The sequence below is a fragment of the Phyllopteryx taeniolatus genome, chromosome 10 (genome assembly GCF_024500385.1).
Source record: "Phyllopteryx taeniolatus isolate TA_2022b chromosome 10, UOR_Ptae_1.2, whole genome shotgun sequence".
NCBI lineage: Eukaryota > Metazoa > Chordata > Actinopteri > Syngnathiformes > Syngnathidae > Phyllopteryx > Phyllopteryx taeniolatus.
Genome location: NC_084511.1, coordinates 13,765,425 through 13,789,707, shown reverse-complemented (window position 1 = coordinate 13,789,707; position 24,283 = coordinate 13,765,425). Strand labels below are relative to the sequence as shown.

At 42.0% G+C, this 24,283-nt stretch overlaps 1 protein-coding gene across 4 annotated transcripts; it reads left to right on the top strand.

Annotated features, from left to right (window-relative positions):
* Positions 1-192: 192 nt before the first annotated feature.
* znf711 (zinc finger protein 711) lies at positions 193-17,512 on the top strand. 4 transcript variants are annotated; one of them, XM_061788254.1, is made up of 9 exons: positions 196-423; positions 1,425-1,503; positions 1,594-1,705; positions 11,835-12,263; positions 13,369-14,172; positions 14,252-14,398; positions 14,471-14,638; positions 14,769-14,903; positions 14,990-17,512. In XM_061788254.1, the coding sequence occupies exons 3-9, from the start codon at positions 1,627-1,629 to the stop codon at positions 16,168-16,170; spliced, it is 2,943 nt and encodes a 980-aa protein (XP_061644238.1). In that variant the 5' UTR covers positions 196-423; positions 1,425-1,503; positions 1,594-1,626; the 3' UTR covers positions 16,171-17,512. The 4 variants fall into 4 exon arrangements, with proteins under 4 accessions (XP_061644237.1, XP_061644238.1, XP_061644239.1 ...); XM_061788253.1 differs by having other exon boundaries at positions 193-423; positions 14,252-14,638; XM_061788256.1 differs by lacking the exon at positions 11,835-12,263 and having other exon boundaries at positions 213-423.
* Positions 17,513-24,283: the final 6,771 nt, after the last annotated feature.

Below are 24,283 nucleotides of genomic sequence, written 5' to 3'. Positions count from 1 at the left end.
TGGGTGACCAAAATTGCTACCCCACCCATCGTCACAAAATGGCCTACAGGCCTCATCTGTGTAAACTCAAATTTTGAGGAAAATATTCCGAATCGTTCGTGTGGTAATACCTACGTTTCGTTCGCAAGCATAGTGCGCATAATGTGTTCCCATTAATAGAATGCCTGTTAGTGTAACTGCTCTCTTATGCATGACGCAAATAGTAAGGGATCAGCGGTAAACGAGGCCACGCATTGTCTGCCCCCCGCCCTCCCTCGGCTTGTCAGGAAGCAAGCTGATTGGCCGAGGCCTAGCAAAGAGTGCCCGGGGATCCAAAACTGCAGGCCGCACTTAGCTTACCGTCAAAAATAAACCACAAACAATAATAGACAAAACGGAGGAGGGGGAGGAAACACCAAAAGAGTCCGAAGACGACGTTATCAGGTAACTTTGCTTTGGACCAATACGAATGGGATGTGGTTTAATTCGCAAGGGCCCAGTCGGCCGCAGCGGGCCTCTTTGAGCCTTGTCGAAAAACAACCTGGACATAATGCGGCTCAGGCGGCTCCACCTAGCTTAGCAGGCTAGCTAGCCACACGTACGAACGGTGTTGGGCGCCTTGGTTCGAGCAAACATCGAATTGCTACATTTGGGACACGTTAGTTCGTCGCCTTCCGGTGCCGCTGTTATCCTTATACCGCTGTGAGTGATAAATGTCGTACTATGTGGTTTTAAAGCGACTAACAAGCGTATACGTCTAGCCGTTATGCTAAAACAAAATGGCGCTGGGCGGATCAGTTGTAGCTTGTTGCTAATTAGCAAACCGGTGGATGGATTGCGGTAGCCAGCCTTAAGAAAAACGTTGCAGAACATCTGTAGTACATTACGCGTGGCCGATCTACTGCAACATCTACAGGCAGTAATAGAAATGTGGCTACACAGTTAAATGAATAGCAACGGAAAGTATGTCCATTAAATGCACTTCAGATAAAGCGTACTTTTTGCATTGAGCAGTGACGTGACGACAGTGCATTTCCTCCCACTGTTAACATGCAGGACTCCACAGTTGCAAGACTGGCGGGCTTGTCCTGCCCACTTAGCAGGACAGCTCGCTTCTCCCAACTGAGAGCTCGCCATCAGGCTCAACTAGCTCCAGGTGTACGGTTAAATGGACCCAGGTTAAAGGCGCCTGTAGTACTATTGGTTGGCAGAGGACGGAGCCAGTTTTCAACAACATGTCATTCCCCTTCCTAATGTACTTCAGTGTGCTTCATTTACAGTTATCAACACTGCAGCAGACATGGTCTTTCACTGATACCGAATTTGAAAAGACAGTATTATTAATATTGATCTCAACACGTTGTACTGTTATTATGGAAACTAATGGCTGGGCTTTTCTTTTTTTTTTTTTCTTTCTTTTTTTTTCTTTTCTTTTTTTTTACCAGAGGGATCAATCACATTGATGGGAAGAACAACGACGAATAAGCTGTTTTTATTTTAAGGGTCTGCACATCAAATGTGAAGGTATTTTTAATAGTATTTTTATTTGTATGCACGACACTGGTACTTATTGTATACACACTCTTATACTGTTCATGATGTGTATCCTTATAGTTTTGGGGCTATTTCGTTCTGCCGGGGTTAAACATGGATCAAGGAGGCGGTGTGTTGGAGTTACACACACAGGAGCTGAAGATGCCCCATGCTATGATCATGCAAGACTTTGGTGGGTGGTTAGTGAGCATTTTTTGAAGTGTGAGTTAAATTTCTAACAAATAATTGTGGTGTGAAAATTGGCATAAAACCTTTATTGACTGTCTAGCTAATGTATTAAGTAACATCTTAACCTTATTAATTATCAATTTTGGATGAGTGTCTCAAACATCTGTCTCACAGTTATGAGGTTTTGGGTTCAAATCTCGACTTTGGCCTTCCTTTTTGGCATTTGCATGTTCTCCTCAGTTTTCGCCAGATACTTCAGCTGCACAATCTATCGTTTGAGCAACGTCATTGCAATGTACATGTGCGCAATAGTCACATCGCATTTCCTGCGATGCACCACGGTACCTTGCCTTCAAAGTACACAATACTGCCAAATGTATTTGCTCACCTGCTTTGAATCACATATGATTTTAAGTGATATCCCTATCTCGTCACTTTCGCTGTCGTCATAGGCTGTTTCGTACTCCTTGAACGCTGGCAGCTAGATCCATTCCACACATCCACTATCTACACGCAGATCTCATTTCTGAAGGTTACTCCGCGGCGGACTAATATGCAGGTCCCGAGCGCACAGGTGGAACCTCAGGCCGATGCGCTCGGGAGCTGCTTTGGATAAGTCACAGGAGTTGACGAGATCAGAAAAAACACTTCTGTCGCTTCTGCTGTTAAGATGTAACGGTACTTTTGCTCCGTTACAGGGATCTAAATGTCGTTTGCAACTTTTATTTATCAATTATTGCTTATTGATCAACTACAACACTGATTCCAATGAAGTTGGGAGGTTGTGTTAAACATAAATAAAAACAATACAATGATTTGCAAATCATGGTCAACCTATATTTAATTGAATACACTACAAAGACAATATATGTAATGTTCAAACTGATCAACTTTATTGTTTTTAGCAAATAATCATTAACTTTGCATTTTATGGCTGCAACACGTTCCAAAAAAGATGGGACAGGGTCATGTTTACTACTGTGTTACATCACCTTTTCTTTTAACAACATTCAATAAACGTTTGTGAAATGAGGACACTAATTGTTGAAGTTTTATAGGTGGAATTCTTCCCCATTCTTGCTTGATATTGAGCTTCAGCTGTTCAACAGTCCGGAGTCTCCGTTGTCGTATTTTACGCTTCATAATGTGCCACACATTTTCAATGGGAGGCCGGTCTGGACTGCAGGCAGGCCAGTCTAGTACCCGCACTCTTTTACTACAAAGCCACGCTGTTGTAACACGTGCAGAACATGTTTTGGCATTGTCTTGCTGAAATAAGCAGGGGCGTCCATGAAAAAGATGTTGTTTGGATGGCAGCATATGTTTCTCCAAAACCTGTATGTACCTTTCAGCATTAATGGTGCCTTCACAGATGTGTAAGTTACCCATGCCCGAACACAGCCCCATACCATCACAGATGCTGGCTTTTGAACTTTGTGTCCATAACAGTCCGGATGGTTATTTTCTTCTTGTAGTTGTTTTCCTCTTTAGCCCGTAGGACACGACGTCCACAATTTCCAAAAACTATTTAAAATGTGGACTCGTCGGACCACAGAACACTTTTCCACTTTGCATCAGTCCATCTTAGATGAGCTCGGGCCCAAAGAAGCCGGCGGCGTTTCTGGGTGTTGTTGATAAATGGCTTTTGCTTTGCATAGTAGAGTTTTAGGTTGTACTTACGGATGTAGCGCCGAACTGTATTTACTGACATTGGTTTTCTGAAGTGTTCCTGGGCCCATGTGGTGATATCCTTTACACATTGATGTCGTTTTTTGATGCAGTGCCACCTGAGGGCTTGTAAGTCACGGGCATGCAATGTTGGTTTTCGGCCTTGCCGCTTACATGCAGTGATTTCTCCAGATTCTCTGAACCTTTTGATGATATTATGGACCGTAGATGATGAAATCCCTAAATTCCTTGCAATTGTACGTTGAGGAACACTGTCCTTAAACTGTTCGACTAATTTCTCACGCACTTGTTCACAAAGAGGTGAACCTCGCTCCATCTTTGCTTGTGAATGACTGAGCAATTCAGGGAAGCTCCTTTTATACTCAATCATGGCACCTACCTGTGCCCAGTTAGCCTGTTCACCTGTGGGATGTTCCAAACAGGTGTTTGATGAGCATTCCTCAAATTTCTTTTTTGCTGCCTGTCCCAGCTTTTTTAAAACCTATTGCAGCCATAAAATTCTAAGGTAATGATTATTTGCTAAAAACAATAAAGGTTTGTCAGTTTTAACATTTTGTTTGGATAAGTCACAGGAGTTGACGAGACCAGAAAAAACAGCTGCTGCTGTTAAGAAGTAACAGTACTTTTACTCCGCTACAATGGTCTAAATATCGCTCGCTACTTTGATTGATCAATTATTGCTTATTTATCAACTATTTCGTGCGCAAGACTACAACTTCCGCAATGGCCGCTGTTTACATCAATCCAATTTAAGCGCTAGTGAGATTTTAGTGATGTTTTTTCTGGTCTCGTCAACTCCTGTGACTTATCCAAACAAAACAGGTCCCGAGTGCACAGGAGGAACCTCAGGCTGATGCGCGTGCATAGTAGTCCGCCACGGAGTAATATTCAGAAATTACATCTGTGTGGCTGGTGGATGTGTGGACTGGAGCTCGCTGCCAGCGTTCCAGGAGTACAAAACAGCCTATGACATCAGTGACGGCGACCCCCCCCAAGAAAAACTCATCGGATCTATACGATTCACATAAATGGCCTATTTTCAGTTCAAAATGGCGAATTTCGCCATTTGCATGTATGGTTATGTGTGCTTCGCGGTTCCACTGTGACTCAAGTAAAAAGTAGTCCTCCAAAAAATTACTTAAGAGTAAAAAGTACACTGTAATAATTACTCAAGTACTGAGTAAATAGTGAGTAACTTCAAATTTTTTAACCTCTGCATGATCAATAAAAACAAAAAAAATGTGAACGTCCAAATTCTGATATTGCTGTGCGTGTGCACAGCCAAAACAACAAAACATCAGCAAATACAATACATGAAAGGTGTTGTTTTTGTTCATCTAAATGCACACACGAGTAGTGCACCGTTGCCTTCATGGTAACGACAACCTTCCCAACATGGTGGCCACGCAGGCACGACGATCAGCCGGGCTGGCTTATCTAGTGTTAATACTTATGCCCGGGAAGCCCAATAGAAGACGTGTGAGGTCATGTGACTTTCTTGTGTCGTTTGATTGGTGAACTAGACTGAAACGTCACTACCGCTTAAATTGGATTGGAGCAAACAGCGCCCAATGAAGAAGTCAAAGTCATAGTCTGGCGCACGAAATATAACCCCAATTCCAATTAAGTTGGGACGTTGTGTTAAACATAAATAAAACAGAATACGATGATTTTAAAATCATGTTCAACCTATATTTAATTGAATACACTACAAAGACAAGATATTTAATGTTAAAACTGACAAACCTTTATTGTTTTTAGCAAATAATCATTAACTTAGAATTTTATGGCTGCAATAGGTTTTAAAAAAGCTGGGACAGGCAGCAAAAAAGAAATTTGAGGAATGCTCATCAAACACCTGTTTGGAACATCCCACAGGTGAACAGGCTAACTGGGCACAGGTAGGTGCCATGATTGGGTATAAAAGGAGCTGCTGCTGTTAAGAAGTAACAGTACTTTTACTCCGCTACAATGGTCTAAATATCGCTCGCTACTTTGATTGATCAATTATTGCTTATTTCTCAACTATTTCGTGCGCAAGACTACAACTTCCGCAATGGCCGCTGTTTACATCAATCCAATTTAAGCGCTAGTGAGATTTTAAGTCTAGTTCACCAATCAAACGACACAAGAAAGTCACATGACCTCACACAACGTCTTCCATTGGGCTTCCCAGCCATAGGTATTAACACTAGATAAGCCAGCCCGGCTGATTGTCATGCATACGTGGCGGGCATGTTGGGAAGTTTGGGGTTACTATGAAGGCAACAGCGAGCTACTCTTGTTTACATTTAGACGAACAAAAACAACAGCTTTCATGTATTGTAGTATTTGTCTGGCACTTTCTGCCCAAACGTGGATATTACGGCACACTTCTAACTTGAGAAAAAACCGTGCAATAAATTGCAGAGGTTTTGTTGTAGTTATGACTGTGTATACACACACACACACGTAGCAATATCAGAAATTGCACATTCACATTTTATTTTGTAATTCTTTTTTTTATTGATGTTCATGCTGTGGTTAAAAAAATCTGAAATTACTATTTACTCAGTACTTTGAGTAATTATTTCACTGTGTACATTTTACTCTTACTCAAGTAATTTTTTGCGGACTACTTTTTACTTGAGTCACATTATTGTCAAGTAACACTACTCTTACTTGATTACAATGTTTGGCTACTCTACCTACCTCTGCAGCGGATATCCTCTCTTGTTACTGTTACGTTAAAGCAAAACATTTTCACATCAGATCAGGCAGTGTTGTATTTATTGCACTGGTCTTTTGTATTTTTGCGTTGAGGTGCTGCAGCTCATGGCCTTGGTTGTGGTCCCAGCGGAACAGCGAAGCACACGTAACATTGGCGACAAGAGTTGATTAACTCGTTCATCTTGTATTAGGAAACGCAGCTACAATTATTTAATTAGTTCACGGATATTAATGTTAAATGCATTACGCGATGTTAGATATTATGTTACAACACAGAATGAACTAACTTCAAATTCAGAAATGGACAATAAAAACAGAAAAATATTGTACATAATATTTTCCTGGAAGATTCATTTGGGATTAGCCTTTGAAGTTGGTAATAGTGAAAAATGAAGTGAAACAGACAATGATTTTAGTCAATTCTTTTCTAGAATGAGAGTGTTTAAAGAGGAGGATGCTATTCATGTGGCACAGCTTGAAGCAAAAATCTTTGCGGGAGCCCGGGGGATCCCCCCCTACAAGGTTTTTTTTGGGGGGGGGGGGGGTCACCTTTTTCATGCCTTTGCTGTTTGTACGTCTGTTGTCCACCATCAATCACTGGGCTAACTCACGAATGCACTTATGGAAATATTGTCACAAATTCCCATAAACGCACTCCTAAACCTTGTGGTAAACCTTTCCAAAAGAGTTCAAGCTGTTATAACTGCAGCAGGTTACCGATGTCATATTAACCCTAAGGTTTAACAATGGCATGTCACTTAAATTCATATCTGAGTCAAGGCAGGTGAGTGAATACTTTTGGCAATATAGTGTCTTTTTAGTACTGCTGGGCAATATGGTAAAAAAATCTTCCATCACGATATGGGCCATTTCGTATCATGATAACGATGTACCACGATATAGTACATTTTGAGCTATTCTCTGAAAAATTGTACAACATACTATGACTTAATTTTTCTCACTTTGGAAGTGACAAACAGACCTGTGACAAATGAGAAATGCATCCAGTAGTGCTGCAATGACTGGCTGCAGCTATGAAATATTTTAGTAATCGAGTATCCTACTGAGAATTCTATTGAAAAATCGAGTATTCAGATAAAATATATTTTGCTTGGTTAAAGAGCAATTATGTATACACAAACAGGGCTCCACTAACTTTTTACACTAGTAGCACTGGTGCGACCAACTGAAAAGGTTGGTCACACCAGCACATGATTTGGTCGCACCCTTTTATGAGGAGCATGACCATGGCATACCACAGTTTCGTATGACGTGAAGATTCTCAGTGAAACAACAACCATTTGCACTCAGATTTACACCTACGGGCAAGTTAGAGTCTTTAATTAACCTCCCATGCATGTTTTAGGGATGTGGGAGGAAACTGGAGCACCCGGGTAAAACCCATGCAGCCATGGGGATAACATGCAAACTTCACACAAATAAAAAAAAAAAACAAAGGCTTCACTTATATTTGATCATTTGTTCAACTCAGAGGCCAGCAGCCAGCTCTTATGCAACCCCAATTCCAATGAAGTTAGGACATTGTGTTAAACATAAATAAAACAGAATACAATGATTTGCAAATCATGTTCACCCTTTATTTAATTTAATACACTACAAAGACAAGATATTTAATGTTCAAACTGATAAACTTGATTGTTTTTAGCAAATAATCATGAACTTAGAATTTTATGGCTGCAACACGTTCCAAAAAAGCTGGAACAGGTGGCAAAAAAGACTGAGAAAGGAATGCTCATCAAACATCCCAAAGGTGAACAGGCTAATTGAGAACAGGTGGGTGCCATGATTGAGTATAAAAGGAGATACCCTGAATTGCTCAGTCATTCACAAGCAAAGCTGTAGCGAGGCTCACCTCTTTTTTTGAACAAGTGTGTGAGAAAATAGTCGAACACTTTAAGGACAATGTTCCTCAACGTACAATTGCAAGGAATTTATAAATTTCATCATCTACGGTCCATAATATCATCAAAAGGTTCAGAGAATCTGGAGAAATCACTGCATGTAAGCGGCAAGGCCAAAAACCAACATTGAATGCCCATGACCTTCGATCCCTCAGGCGGCACTGCATCAAAAACCAACATCAATGTGTAAAGGATATCACCACATGTGCTCAGGAACATTTCAGAAAACCAATGTCAGTAAATACAGTTCGGCGCTACATCCGTAAGTGCAACTTGAAACTACTATGAAAAGCAAAAGCCATTTATCAACAACACCCAGAAACGCCGCCGGCTTCTTTGGGCCCGAGCTCATCTAAGATGGACTGATGCAAAGTGGAAAAGTGTTCTGTGGTCCGACGAGTCCACATTTCAAGAACCATCCGGACTCTAATGGACGTAAAGTTCAAAAGCCAGCATCTGTGATGGTATGGGGCTGTGTTAGTGCCAATGGCATGGGTAACTTACACATTTGTGAAGGCACCATTAATGCTGAAAGGTACATGCAGGTTTTGGAGAAACATATGCTGCCATCCAAGCAACTTATTTTTCATGGACGTCCCTGCTTATTTCAGAACGACAATGCCAAGCCACGTGTTACAACGTGGCTTTGTAGTAAAAGAGTGCGGGTACTAGGATGGCCTGCTGGCAGTCCAGACCTGTCTCCCATTGAAAATGTGTGGCGCATTATGAAGCGTAAAATACGACAGCGGCGACCCCGGACTGTTGAACAGCTGAAGCTTTACATCAAGCAAGAATGGGAAAGAATTCCACCAACAAAGCTTCAACAATTAGTGTCCTTAGTGTTACCAAACATTTATTGAATGTTGTTAAAAGAAAAGATGATGTAACACAGTGGTAAACATGACCCTGTCCCAGCTTTTTTTGGAACGTGCTGCAGCCATAAAACTCAGATTATTGGCTAAAAGCAATAAAGTTTATCAGTTTGAACATGAAATATTTTGTCTTTGTTGTGTATTCAATTAAATATGGGTTGAACATGATTTGCAAATCATTGTATTCTGTTTTTATTTATGTTTAACACAACGTCCCAACTAGATTGGAATTGGGGTGTAATGAGGGCTCCTAACCCTCTTCCCCTGGGAAACCACTTCATTTTGAGCATTACCACAACTATATGATTGACATACATTTAAAAAAACGATTACATAAGTGTACCATCACCATATAAAAGTATTTTTTATGATTATTCACACTATTTTGCAATGTATGTACTAGCAAAACAATTTACCTTTAATAGTCCCAAACAGAGCATTGATAAATCAGTATTACTGCAATTATTGCACTTTTTCGTGATAGTTTTTTTCTCCGATACAAACGTCTTTAAAGGAGTCTGGGCTTTTTAAGTAAGCACATATATTTATATGTCTATGCTCTAAACAGGGTTGTGAGTGTTACTTTAAAGATAGGTAGATTTGCTCGCTAACATTTGCACGTGACTGTGTTATAACAAGTGCAATTAAAACGAGAGACAAATTAAGCAGGCAGTGGTTGCAGATAGCGGTAAAGCCCCACAATACACATGCACACACCGTCATAATTTTGAGACGATCATCTGTGACGTCACTGGGGGAAACAACTTTGGTTTGCTTTACAAATGTAGCAGGATTGATAATACGTGTAAAAAGAAAAGCTGTGGGTGACTGGTGGCGGCAGGTGTTTACCGGGTTTCTGGACTTTACAAGGTAGGTGTGGGGTAGCTAGCTTGTCACCAGCAGTCCAGATGCGTAGATAGCTCACACTTTTCATTTATAATGAATAAGTAGCGGTCGGGCCAGTGTCAATGTAAGTGCATGGTGGCCACTGGCCAGACGCAACAGCGTACTGGCCTGTCTGTGACGCACATACAGTGGCTACGGAAAGTATTCAGACCCCCTTAAATTTTTCACTCTTTATTATATTGCAGCCATTTGCTAAAATCATTGTTAATTTCTTTCCTCATTACTGTAGACACAGCACCCCATATTGACAGAAAAAACAGAATTATTGAAATTTTTGCAGATCTATTAAAAAATAAGTGAAATATCACACAGCCATAAGTATTCAGACCCTTTGCTGTGACACTCATATATTTAACTCGGGTCCTGTCCATTTCTTCTGATCATCCTTGAGATGGTTCTATACCTTCATTGGAGTTAAGCTGTGTTTGATTATACTGTTTGGACTTGATTAGGAAAGCCACACACCTGTCTATATAAGCCCTTACAACGTAGTGCATGTCAGAGCAAATGAGAATCATGAGGTCAAATGATCTGCCTGAAGAGCTCAGAGACAGAATTGTGGCAAGGCACAGATCTGGCCAACGTTAGAAAAAACATTTCTGCTGCACTTAAGGTTCCTAAGAGCACAGTGCCCTCCATAATCCTTAAATGGAAGACGTTTGGAACGACCAAAATCCTTCCTAGAGCTGTCCGTTCAGCCAAACTGAGCAATCGGGATAAGAGCCTTGTTGCGAGAGGTAAAGAAGAACCCAATAATCACTGTGGCTGAGCTCCACAGATGCAGTCGGGAGATGGGAGACAGTTCTAGAAAGTCAACCATCACTGCAGCCCTCCACCAGTCAGGGCCCGACGGAAGCCTCTCCTCAGTGCAAGACACATAAAAGCCCCCATGGAGTTTGCAAAAAAAAAAAAAGAACACCTGAAGGACTCCGATTCTCTGGCCTGATGAGACAAAGATAGAACTTTTGGGCCTTAATTCTAAGTGGTATGTGTGGAGAAAACCAGACACTGCTCATCACCTGTCCAAGACAGTCCCAACAGTTAAGCGTGGTGGCAGCATCATGCTGTGGGTGTGTGTTTCAGCTACAGGGACAGGACAACTGGTTGCAATCGAAGGGAAGATGAATGTGGCGAAGTACAGGGATATAATGGACGAAAACCTTCTCCAGAGTGCTCAGGATCTCAGACTGGGCCGAAGGTTCACCTTCCAACAAGATAATGACCGTAAGCACATAGCTAAAATAACAACTCTGTGACTGTTCTTGAATGGCCCACCCAGAGCCCTGACTTAAACCCAATTGAGCATCTCTGGAGAAACCTGAAAATGGCATTCCACCAACGTTCACCATCCAACCTGACAGAACTGGAGAGGATCTGCAAAGAGGAATGGCAGAGGATCCCCAAATCCAGGTGTGAAAAAGCTGTTGCATCATTCCCAAAAAGACTCATGGCTGTATTAGCTCAAAAGGGTGCTTCTACTAAATATTGAGGAAAGGGTCTGAATACTTATGGCTGTGTGATATTTCAGTTTTTCTTTTTTAATAAAGCTGCAAAAATTTCAACAATTCTGTTTTCTGTCAATATGGGGTGCTGTGTGTACATTAATGAGCAAAAAAAGAACTTAAATGATTTTAGCAAATGGCTGCAAGTGAAAACTTGGGGAGCTGAATACTTTCGATACCCACTGTATGTGGGCCGCATGTATGCAACGGTGCTGTGGGTAATAGGGTGTGTCCTACCTGGAAGAAGCAGTCAATTATGTTGCATCAGGCAGCCAATCATATTGCAGCGGGTCGCTTTCAACTCAAATGAAATTTCTAACAATGATCGAGACAGCACTCTCTCGGTGAGCGTGAGTAAAGATGGCGCCTAGCCGTGTTCCCGCCTCGGTTACGTACTCTCTAGTATTGTCTGTGTTTTTGTGTTTTTCGTTCTTTGGAGACATTACATGACTCACTTACACAAGGGAAGACTTGCTAGACATTAGGGAGTCTACCCCAGACTTTCTTTCACAAACCTTCGCAAATCCGCTCAGTTTTTTCACCGAGTTACTCACCGGTTGGGTGGCTGCCGCAAGGAGGCGAAGGGCGACGAAGGGGGAAGTCCACTGGCATCCAAGTAAAGCTCCGCAAGAGAGGATACAGGTTGCCGCTCCCGTCGATCCACCTGGCGAATCTACGCTCCCTAACCAACAAAATGGAAGAGCTTCATCGTCTGACAAAGACCAGTAAAGACTTCGGACGTTCCGCCGCCCTGTGCTTTATGGAGACATGGCTTTGTGAACGCGTCCCCGATGGTGTCGTAATGCTTCCGGGCTTCCAACTGCGTCCAGCCCGCGTCACGGAGTTATCGGAGAAAACAAAAGGTGGCAGAATATGCTTCTATATCAACGAAAAATGGTGTACCGACGTCACTGAGCTCAGCACACACTGCAGCCCGGACTTGGAGTCGCTGTTTTTGAACAGTAAGCCATTCTACTCACCGCATGAGTTTGCATCTTTCATTCTCGCCGGTGTTTACATTCCTCCTCAAGCTAACACGAATGCATGTTGATTTTCGCCGCTTCTTCGTGGTCGGCGGATTGTAGGCATCAAAACTGGGAACCAAATTTTTTTAATTTGAAGAATTCCGGGAGAATCGGCATGTTAGTCCCGTTTCCAATCGATTCTCGATGCCCAACCCTGCTGCCAACACAACAAAGGACTTCATCAAGGGAAAAAGTGGAAGGTTTTAGACTGGCCAAGTCAAGCCAAATAGAGCATGCATTTTACCTCCTGAAGAGGACACTGAAAGGAGAAACCCCCAGAAACAAACAATAACTTAAAGAGGCTGCAGTAAAAGCCTGGAAAAGCATTTCAAATGAAGAATGCAACAGTCTTGTGAAGTCAGTGGGTCGCAGGCTTTATGCAGTTATTGCAAGTAAGGGTTATGCCACCAAATATTAAATGTTATTCAATTTACAATAATTTAATGTCTGTTCCAATACTTCTGCTCATTTGAAAATTGGGTGGCTTCAAACAAAAAAGTGCTCTTTCCTAAGTTAAAACATCTAGATGTAAATACCATGAAATGAAAGCTAGAATTCTGAACCTTTGTCTCATTTTCATCTTTTGATCTGAACCCCAAATGTCTTCAGTATTCAACAAAAATAAAAGACTTGACCTTGCCGTTCCAATACATTTGGAGGGGACTGTATGTGTGCCCTGCAATTGGTTGGCGACCAGTCCAGGGTGTAACCTGCCTCTCGCCCAAAGTCAACTGGGATAGGCTCCATCTTATTAATGACCCTAATGAGGACAATGGTTAGCTTGATAATTGCCATACAACTGTAAACTGAAGTTAACCATTCTATTATGTTAAAAACTCTTAAAACACTTTAACTATGGATTACGACAGGTAATAATCATTGTGTCGTTGCTGCACTTCACAATACACTATTTTTAACATTACCTGTCACACAAATACAAAATGACATGTTGACGTCCGTTAGTTTAAGAGTTGCGGTGCCCCTGTATTTGCTCTGTCTTAAGTGTGACCTGTTTTTCAAGTAATGACTCTTAATTTCACAGTTGCAGGGATGGGTGGCTTGGCACACATTGACGGAGATCACATTGTGGTGTCTGTGCCCGAGGGCATGCTCCTCTCTGACGTGATGACTGACGAGGGCATCCTCCTGGAGCACGAGCTTGAGGTGGAGGGCCTGGAAACTCACGTCGTCGAAGGCCTGGAAACCGAAGTAGTCGAAGGTTTACACGCAGATGTCGAGGGACTGGAGGCGGAGGTGGTTGAAGGGCTACAGACACATGTGGTAGAGCTGGAGGCTCAGGTTGTGGAAGGCCTAGAAGGAGAAGTCGAGGTGGAGGGTCTGGAAACTGAAGTTGATGTGGAGGACCTGGAAGCTCATGTTGTTGAGGGCCTTGAGGAGGAAGTGGAAGTGGAGGGCTTGGAAGCAGAGGTTGTGGAGGGTCTGGAGGTGGACGTAGAAAGCCTGCAGTCTCAGGATGTAGATGGCCATGAAATAGGTGGGGAGGACATGGTGCATTCAGAACACAGTGTGATCATGCCGGAAAACATCCTGGGAACAGAGGTTGCAATAGAGGAAGCTTTGGAACACCACCATGTGCTAACCTCGGACCTTATCCAGGATGCCAACCACCATGATGACATGTCAGACCAGGTGTTTGTAGCAGAGCTTCTTTCGGACCACCAGGATAACACTCTCGACCACCAACTTGTCGCAGAGGGCTTGATGGTGACAGAGGGTAATGCGGAGACCATCATCCACCAACAACTTCCATCTGAGGCTGTTCCTCTGCAGATGGATGAGGATGATGACGGGAGAAGCAGCTCTGAAGATTACCTCATGATCTCCTGTAAGATAGGCTTCCATCTACGGTACTCTTTCTAATTGTGCCTGTCTGTTTTTTGAGGTTCAGTCTTTTTGCTATTTAGTGGATGAGGTTGGAGAGAAGCTGGACATAGGAGACACTCCTCTAGAGATTAGCACTGAGGTGATGGAAGACAAGGAGTGCAAGGAGGAGGACGGCGCAGATGTCATCAAAGTCTACATTTTCAAAGCTGAGGCAGATGATGATTTGGGCAAGTTGCTAAATCAGTATTATGGATTGTTGTATGTGTGTATTTGGAATGAACCCCCTCTCTTTTCTCTAGGTGGGACAGAGGTGATAACTGAGGATGATTACCAAAATGGCCACCCTGACCGTGAAGCTGCATCATCAGGAAGACTCGGAGTTGGGCGTGACAAGATGGTCTACATGGCAGTCAAGAAGCAGCCCAAAATAGAAGAGGACGATGAGGATGACAGTGATGATGACATCAGTATGTTTTTGCGTCACTGTCTCAAAAGCTTTTGTGCATTTTCATGAATTTGGTTGGAGGGCTGTAAACATCAAATAGTTGCAGACATAGTATGACTGTGTTAATGATAGGCTACACTGGTTTTATGCAGGTAATTCTATAAATCAGGTGAAAAATGGCTCAGCGACACCCTTTCTTCAAATCCGAGAAGGTTTGGCCACAAACCGTGTCCTCAAACCCAAAGCCAAGAAAAAGAAGAAAGGGGACATTCGGCAATGTCAAACTGGTAGGAGCTGTATACAATTCTTTTGGTATGATAACACTTTGATGACGGGCTAGATAAATCAGCTGTTACTCAACTTCCTCTTGCAGCTGTCATCATTGGGCCTGATGGCATGCCCCTGACAGTCTACCCGTGCCACATTTGTGGAAAGAAGTTCCGCTCACGAGGCTTCCTCAAATGCCATATGAAAAACCACCCGGACCACCTCCTAAAGAAGAAGTACCAGTGTACAGACTGTGACTTCACCACAAACAAGAAGATCAGCTTCCACAACCATTTGGAGAGTCACAAGCTGCTGAGCCACAACAGCGAGCGCTCCCCAGAATACACAGAGTACACACGGCGCTATCATGAGTCCAGCCCCCTGGGTTCTGATAAACTCATCGTCAAGGACCGCGAGCCCAAGCTGCATCACTGCAAGTACTGCGACTACGAGACTGCAGAGCAAGGCCTGCTCAATCGTCACCTGCTGGCCGTGCACAGTAAGAACTTTGCACACGTGTGCGTCGAGTGCGCCAAAGGCTTTCGCCACCCGTCCGAGCTGAAGAAGCATATGCGGACCCACACAGGTGAGAAACCCTATCACTGTCCGCACTGCGAGTTCCGCTGCGCGGATCAGTCCAACTTAAAGACTCACATCAAAAGCAAGCATGGCGCAGATCTGCCCTTCAAGTGCAGCCACTGCCCACAAGCGTACGCCGACGCGCGGGAACTCCAGCGTCACATAGAGATGGTGCAAGGCCACAAGACGCACCAGTGTCCACACTGTGAGCACAAGAGCACCAACTCCAGTGACCTAAAACGACACATCATCTCAGTGCACACCAAGGATTTTCCTCACCAGTGTGACGTGTGCGAGAAAGGCTTTCACAGGCCCTCGGAGTTGAAGAAGCACGCCGAGACGCACAAGGGCAGCAAGCTGCACCAGTGCCGACACTGTAACTTCAACGCTCCTGACACGTTCACCCTGAGTCGCCATATTCTATCCCTTCACACCAAGGAACTTCCATTTAAGTGCAAGCGCTGCCGGCGAGGCTTCCGACAACCGGCGGAGCTGAAGAAGCACATGAAGACGCACAGTGGTAGGAAAGTTTATCAGTGCCAGTATTGTGAGTACAACAGTACGGACGCTTCTGGCTTCAAGCGCCATGTCATCTCCATTCACACCAAGGACTACCCCCACCGCTGCGACTACTGCACCAAGGGCTTCAGGAGGCCTTCGGAGAAGAGCCAGCACATAGCCAGACACCACAAAGACATGCTTATGTAACGTCATCACACTTGCGCTCAATCCTCCCCGGTAAATCTGTGTCACACACTCGGAGGTCATTTTAGTGTATCAAAAATTAAATGGTATAGGCTGTTGAAGGCAACAACATTATATTTGCTGTTACTGTATTGTAATGGGTGTAAAACTCCTAATGCCTGGACACATTTTAGATGGGTGAAATCTTTAAAAAAAAATAATAATAACAGTGCGTACTGAGTGGGACAAGCGTAAATTGTGTTGGGTTTTTTGTTGCAGAAAATCACGTAAGAACATATTCAGGGTTTCAAATGTCTATATTTTTATACCCACTCAGCTGAAATGCTGCAGGAGAATTACTGTGTCCTGGAAAATGGAAAACGGCGGTTCATGAGCATCATGTTAGTTTTCTTCCATACTACCAACTAGTACCTTTATTAACCAGTTTTTAGCTTGATTTTTGTTTTCACAGCCATGTGTTGCACCGTTCTCAAGCTCCATTAAGGCGTTTTAGTGATGTTGACGTTCATGACGCACCTTAGCACACAATTTTATTCCCACCTTTTGAATTTCCCTTAAATTGATAATCTGTGATATGACCACAATCCGCTAAAAATCTATGAAAAGTTAAGTCAGGGTTTTGAGACTGATCAGATCAGTCAGGTCTAACAGAAATCTGATTTAGTTGGTGCTACATTGAGATGGGTTTTTAAGAATTGGATAAGTGGTTGGCTTTGTGTTCGCTAACCACTTGGTGGTTACATGCGACTAAGTTACATCATGCATGCCGTTACCTATGACAGAGATGTGCTCACCTAACAGTACAGTTGCAATCATGCCTTACATCTGCTGGTCTTTCTCCCTTAAGCACTGATTAACTCAGCAAATCTTATCTTTTTTTTCCCTCAAACATACTGTATCAATACCATTCTCTCAGAGATTGTGTTTGAGTCAGTAGAAGGCACTTTAATAACTTGTATTTTTTGTATTTTAACTACATGTATGGGGTTTATATATGTATATGGATGTATATACATAAAATATAAACCCTGGATAAAATGATTACACAGCCTTGTGAGTGGGTAAATGTTATCTATACCAAGTGGGCACAATACAGTTGTTGTGGAAAGTGGTGGGTTAAACCATTTATTGTTCTGGTCCATGGCAAAATGTTTGGGTTTTGTGTTTGGTTTGTGCTTACAAGTTTCCCAACCCTCATCCTGCAGTCCTATACGTAAACCTAGCCCAAATCCCACACTTGGGATTATACTCTTGTCGGTTGTCATCATATTGGCATTAGTCTATAAAGTATGCACATATGCTGTCTCCATAAAATTGTGGTATATATTAAAATCCCTGCATTTCATATATCTTAGTCTATATTTCCTTTCAGCCTGATTGTGGATAAACTACTGGTGGGGAACAAACCAAAAAGAAAACTTTTTTTTTTTTTTGCCTTGTTTTTTTCTGATATGACAGCTCAACTTTAATCAGTCTGAAGTTTTGTATTAACATGGACACGTGGGTAAAATTCTTTTAATGAAAGAAAACCACACAGTGATCACAGAAATAACTTTAACCTGACAAAAGTACCAACATTTTTTTATTAACAATGAAAACCAGGCATTGATTCAACAGAGTTATTTAAAAAAAAAAAAAGTCATGAAACAGGTCTGGACAAAAATGGTACCCCTAGAAAAGATATGACCATAGGGACTTGTTCAAACAAGGTGTGTCCTCTCATTAGCCTCACAGGTGTCTTAAAAGTAGTAATCAGTCGGCCTATTAACAGGTGATGATGGCAAGTAGTGATGGCGAGATGAAGCTTCATCGTAACACTTCGTAGGTTCGAGTAATGGTTCATTTCTTGATGCTTCACGTACACGCGAAACCACTTTGTGGCCATGTGCATAATCCCAGGCAGCTGTATCTTAACCACACGTGATGCGGTGCATTTTTGCGTCTTTTTGGCTCTTGTGAAGGACTATGGCTGACTATTACAGAACAATGTTTCACCAAGTAATTTCCCGACATAAAAGTGTCAAATGTATTATTTTTTAACGTAATCTGTGCCTAAAATGTTCCTCATCACTGGTATGGCAGGTTGTATAATGTTTTTCTGTCTCTTTCAGAAAATGGAAAGGACTTTGAAAGTGATTATAAATAACAGTTTATACCTTTTTTTTTTTTTAAGTGATTCATTCAAGCGCAAGATTATGTAAATTGCGGGACAGTATATTTCCTCTCCTCGTGAGGTTTTAATGTACCTTACTTTCTTGGAACAAAATAAATGCCCTCCCTTTGGAAAAAAATAAGAAACGGTGGAAAATGCATTTTTTGATAAACAAGCGTAATTGATAAACCTCAATGATAGTTAGTTATGCGGCGCGATCCTGCTTGAGGTTGAAATTGAGGCGACAACGACACCCCAAGTTGAGAGTGGAGTGAACCAACCGCTGGGCTATTGTGCTGGCTGAGTGGCCACAAGTCTGGTTCCAAGGAGTGACGTAAGCGCTCGCTCGCTCCTGTCCAAGCTATGTCCAAACTCTATACTCTAAACACTATCCAAACTCCAGTAGCCTGTACAAACTACACAATCTTTATCCAAACTTTGAGCTGACCGCGACAATATTTATGGAAAAAAAACTGAATCGGTTACGTGGTGCAGCGAGGCTTCTAACGTCATCGCTTTCGGCTCCTCCCCTAAATGAAGCAAGTCTCGACACGCGCTTTGCGGAAACGCCCCTTCCATTACCCGACACACGCCTTGAAGACTCGGCACATCTGTAACATCACTAGTGACAAGTAACCACTGTGCTGTCTGGTGACATGGTGTGTACCACACTAAACACAGACCAGAAGAAGCAAAAGAGAGAGTTGTCTCAGGAGAGAGAAAATTATAGACAAGCACGTTAAAGGTAAAGGCTATAAGACCATCTCCAAGCAGCTTGATGTTCCTGTGACTACAGTTGCGCATATTCAGAAATTTAAGATATATGGGACGAGCCAACCTCCCCGGACATGGCCGCAGGAGGAAAATTGATGAAAAATTGAGGAGACAGATAATACGAATGGTAACAAAAGTGCCCAGAACAATCTCCAAAGAATTTAAAGGTGAGCTCCAAGGTCAAGATACATCAGTGTCAGATCTCACCATCTGTCGTTGTTTTAGCCAAAGTGGGCTTCATGGGAGTCGACCAAGGAGTACACCACTCTTGAAAATAAATCATACAAAAGCGAGACTGGAATTTGCCACACTGCGTGTTGACAAGCCACAAAGCTTCTGGGAGAATGTCCTATAGACGGACGAAACAAAACTGGAACTTTTTGGCAAGGCACATCAGCTCTATGTTCACAGATGCAAAAGTGAAGCATACCAAGAAAAGAACACTGTCCCTACTGTGAAACATGGAGGAGGCTCTGTTATGTTCTGAGGCTGCTTTGTTACATCTGGCACAGGGTGTCTTGAATCTGTGCGGGATACAATGATCTCGCAAGAATATCAAGGTATTCTAGAGAGAAATGTGCTGCCCAGTGTCAGAAAGCTTGTTCTCAGTCATGAGTCTTGCAACAGGATAACGAGACAAAACAAACAGTTAAAAACACATGAATGGCTAAGAGCAAAACATTGGACTATTCTGAAGTGGCCTTCTATGAGTCCTGATCTAAATCCTATTGAACATCTGCATAAGGACTCGAAACATGGCATCTGGAGAAAGCATCCTTCAAACCTGAGACAACTGGAGCAGTTTGCTTATAAAGAGTAGACCAAAATACCTCCTGAGAGGTGAAGAAGTCTCAATGAAAGTTACAAAATTAGTTTGCAGTGATTACGTCAAAGGTTTGTGCAACCAAATATTAACTTAAGGGTACCATCCTTTTGGTCCTGGTCTGTTTCATGAGTTTGTTTTTAAAATAATTCTGTTGAACCACAATTCAAAAGCAATGCCTGATTTTCATTGGTTAATTTTAATATTTTTTTGATAACACTTTTATTTGATATTACGTTTATCAGATTTGAGTTATTTCTGTGACCACTTTTTTATTTTTTTTTTAAATTAACACAGGTGTATCAACAATTTCGTCCATCTGTGTAATGTGATTGGTTAATCCCCAATTAGAATTACCAATGGAGGCTTCCACAACAACTGGAAGTCATGTTCTTTACTGTGACTATACTACAATTTGGAGTTCAAATCACATTTTGCCGGAAAATGCCTCAAAAGTCTAACAAAACATGGGAGTTCAAACCATTAGCATACGCTCAGGTATCATGTACTGTAAAGCAGTGGTTCTTAACCTTTTTGGGGCCCAGGACACCCTGCATATTTCTGATTGACCCTGAGGACCCCCCACTCCCCAGTAGGGGTGCAATTTGATAGAAACAGCAGAAACTGCTCTTTAAATTGCATTTTTGGCTTTAATTACTCTTTGGGGCAAATGTGAACGTTCAGTTGTAACTTCCAGAACAAAACAGCATACTTAAGCAGTAGCTTCTTGGCATAACTCAACAGCATATTTTTGCAATGTTTCCAGAACTATGTCACAAAAAGGATTTTATGCAGTAGCTTTCAGAAATGTGTAAAAAAACAGAATTGTTATGCAGTAGATTTCCAAAATGTGATACAAAACAGAATTTATATTTATTTTTTTAACTTGAACCTTTAACCTGAACCTTTAAAATTAATGACGTTCCTACAACACTTTCTTACAGATGTTTCACAATAAATGGTGTATGTCCACATAATTTCACAAGCATACAGATCAAGTTAAGATTGTATTAAGTAACTTAATGCGAATGGAAGCGAGATCTCTAAAATACAATGAATTAAACTTGTGAAAAAAATAATATTAGAGGGTGAAAAAAGTCCTGTTGCCCTTTGTAGTTAAGGTAGATAAAGGTCTGACATTTGAGTAAAATAATCCTATTTCAATAAATGTCGTAGCATAGTAGGTTAATTGAAAACTCCCAATTGCCCATGGGTGTGAATGTGAGCGCAAATGGTTGTTTGTTTATGTGCCCGGCGATTGGCTGGTGACCAGTTCAGGGTATACCCTGCCTCCCGCCCACAGTCAGCTAGGATAGGGTCCAGCTCGCCCGTGACCCGAGTGAGGATAAGCGGTTGGGAAAATTTTATTTTCACGGACCCCTTGCAATTACGCAACGGACCACGAAGTGTCCTTAGACCTCTGGTTGAGAAACATTGCTGGAAAGCATTACCACCTTTTTTGTTTTTTTATTATGCCACTGCAGATGGGTACTAGTGATGTAAGTGTGATGTAAACCACACAACCTGGAAATTGCAACCGATATTTTCACATGCTAACAAAGCTGAAGATGTGTTTGTATACTACATGCCAAAAGTCATAATTCAAGTAATATAATACCTATAAAACGTCACTAGGTGCCAGTATTGCTTTTCAAACTTCCTGTTCCCACTCCAGTTCATGTCTCTGGGCATTTTCAAAGGGTGTGGAGTCATTTCTTTTTATTATTGTCACTACAGCTTTTACTTTTACTTATTATTCATGCCTAAGTTCTTTTTACACTTGTATGACATTGCTAACACTGAGAACTGCGTAACCCCCCAAACAATGCTAAATTAGCTAATGATGGCATTAAAAAATACGATACCTGTATTTGTTTATTTCCAGTCTAGACAGAGAAAACACAACGCAATTCACCACCAATTATTCAACATCAAACCATTCTCTTAAATAAGACGAGGAGAATAGTTTGCTTTTTTGACTCTTTTGTGCAATTGTTAATGCTCCCTGGTTCACCTTCCACCTTATATCAATCAAAATGTCATCTGCAGTTGACTTTACCTGTCTCTGCGGAGGTTTGTTTTGGCAAAGTAAGGAGTGGTTAGTACAGATATCTGTGTGGTGTATCAGAATTATCTCCCTTCCCGAGTCATGAAAGGAATACGCCTGTAATGCTGAAGAAAGATTTGCTGTTTCCAGCTTTGCTGAATAAAGATGTTTATTGACAGCTAGCAAGCAGAGGTGGGACCAAGTCTTTGCAAGTCACAAGTCAGTCTCAAGTCTGTGCCCTCAAGTCCCGAGTTGAGTCCCAAGTCGAGACAGGCAAGTCCCGAGTCAAGCCTGTCTCGACTTGGGACTCGCCTCTGCACTTAAGGGCAAAGACTTGAGACTTGCTTGTGACTTGCAAAGCAGTGACTTGGTCTCACCTCTGCTAGCAAGTATCAGGAACAAACGATGCAACGGTTTGAGAGAGCTTTAGGCCAGGGTGTAACTGTAGTTGAACAAACCAGCTATTGCTTACAAAGCCTGTGATAGCCTCTTTTTCTTTACCAAATGAGGCTTGCGTTTATAATAAAACCTCTTCTTCAAAAAAGACATCAACCGCCTTGAGCAGCAAATCGATCTATAGTCAGCCTCACAGTAGCTCCACCTTTGTGATGACCTCTGGCTCTGCTGCCCATCGGCCATCACAGCTGTTTGGGATAGTTCAAACTCTAAGGTCCTTTTCACAGTTAAAAGGATTAGCGTAAAAGTAAAACGTCGTCCAAAAAATAAATACTCAAAGTACAGACGCTTGAAAAATCTACAGTACAGTACAGTCTGCCTTTTGCCTGAAATCCGCTAGGATAGACTCCAGCTCCCTGTGAATCTGAAAGGATAAGCTTTACGGGAAAATGGACAGATGCATGTACAAAGGTCTTAAAAGCTGTAATGTGTAATGCAAAGTACCCGGAGACAAATGTGTTCACTCCAGCACCGCGCGCAGAGATGTAACTGCCTGTTTACTTTCTGAGAACATCTCTTGCATTCTGACACGGTTGCCATTGGCAACCGCCAATGTTGCACTGGTCAAAATGCCAGTCATAAATCTTCCCTTTATTTCACAGCATTATCTCAGAGTTAAGCATGAGAGGCTGTCTTGTAAGGAAGCACAACTCCGTGTGATGAGCGGCCGTCGCAACTCAATTATCTGCTTGTTTGGAGTCAGCAGAGCACCAAACACGCGCCCACCTCCAATATTTTCTGCGGAGAGCCGCATACAGAAAAATCAAAGGATACAAGGGCGGCTTTTAAATTCTTTGACTTTAACTTATTATTCATTCATTTATCTTACGTTCCGTTTATCCTCACTAAGATGCTAAAATCAATCCATCAAGCAATTACATATTGTTTACATATTATAGTTTTGCTTTAACTGCTCCATCACAACTTTCTATTACTGTTGACAAAGCAAATACAAACCCCAATTCCAGTGAAGTTGGGAACAGAATACAATGATATGCAAATCATTTACAACCAATGTTCAATTGAATACACTACAAAGGCAATATATTTAATGTTCAAACTGATCAACTTTATTGATTTTGCAAGTATTAACTCATTTTGAATTTGATGCCTGCAACGCATTCCCAAAAACATCTGGGACAGGCATGTTTACGACTGTGTTACATCACATTTCCTTTTAACAACTCAAATAGGGGATGGGAACTTCAGGACACTCAATGTTGAAGTTTTGTAGGTGGTTCTTGCTTGATAAACAATTTCAGTTGCTCGACAGTACGGGGTCTCCATTTTCATATTTTGCACTTAATAATGCGCCACACATTTTCAGTGGGAGACAGGTCTGGATCAGAGAATCTGGAGAAATCTCTCCACGTAAGCGGCAAGGCGGACAACCAACATTGAATACCTGTGACCTTCGATCCCTCAGGTGGCACTGCATTAAAAACCGTCGTTGTGTAAAGGATATTGTTATGTGAGCTCAGGAACACTTCAGAAAACCATTGTCAGTCAACACGGTTCTTCCCTACATCTACTGTACAAAATGCAAGTTAAAACTCTCCCATGTAAAGCAAAAGCCATATATCAACAACACCCAGATATGGCGCCAGGTTCTCTCGGCTCATCTGAGATTAACGGACTCAAAGTGGAAAAGTGGGGCTGTGGTATGACGAGTGCACATTTCATATTGTTTTGGGAACTAATGTACGTCGTGTCCACCGAGCCAACGTCCAAAATTCATTGGAATTGGGGTTTGTATTATCTGTTACGTATTGTGCCACTGTTTGTGTTGAAATATCCGTTGCTTAAAGGGTTATTACACTACAACAGCAATGCTATTTGTTACCTCAGCTAAGGCGTTTGTGTG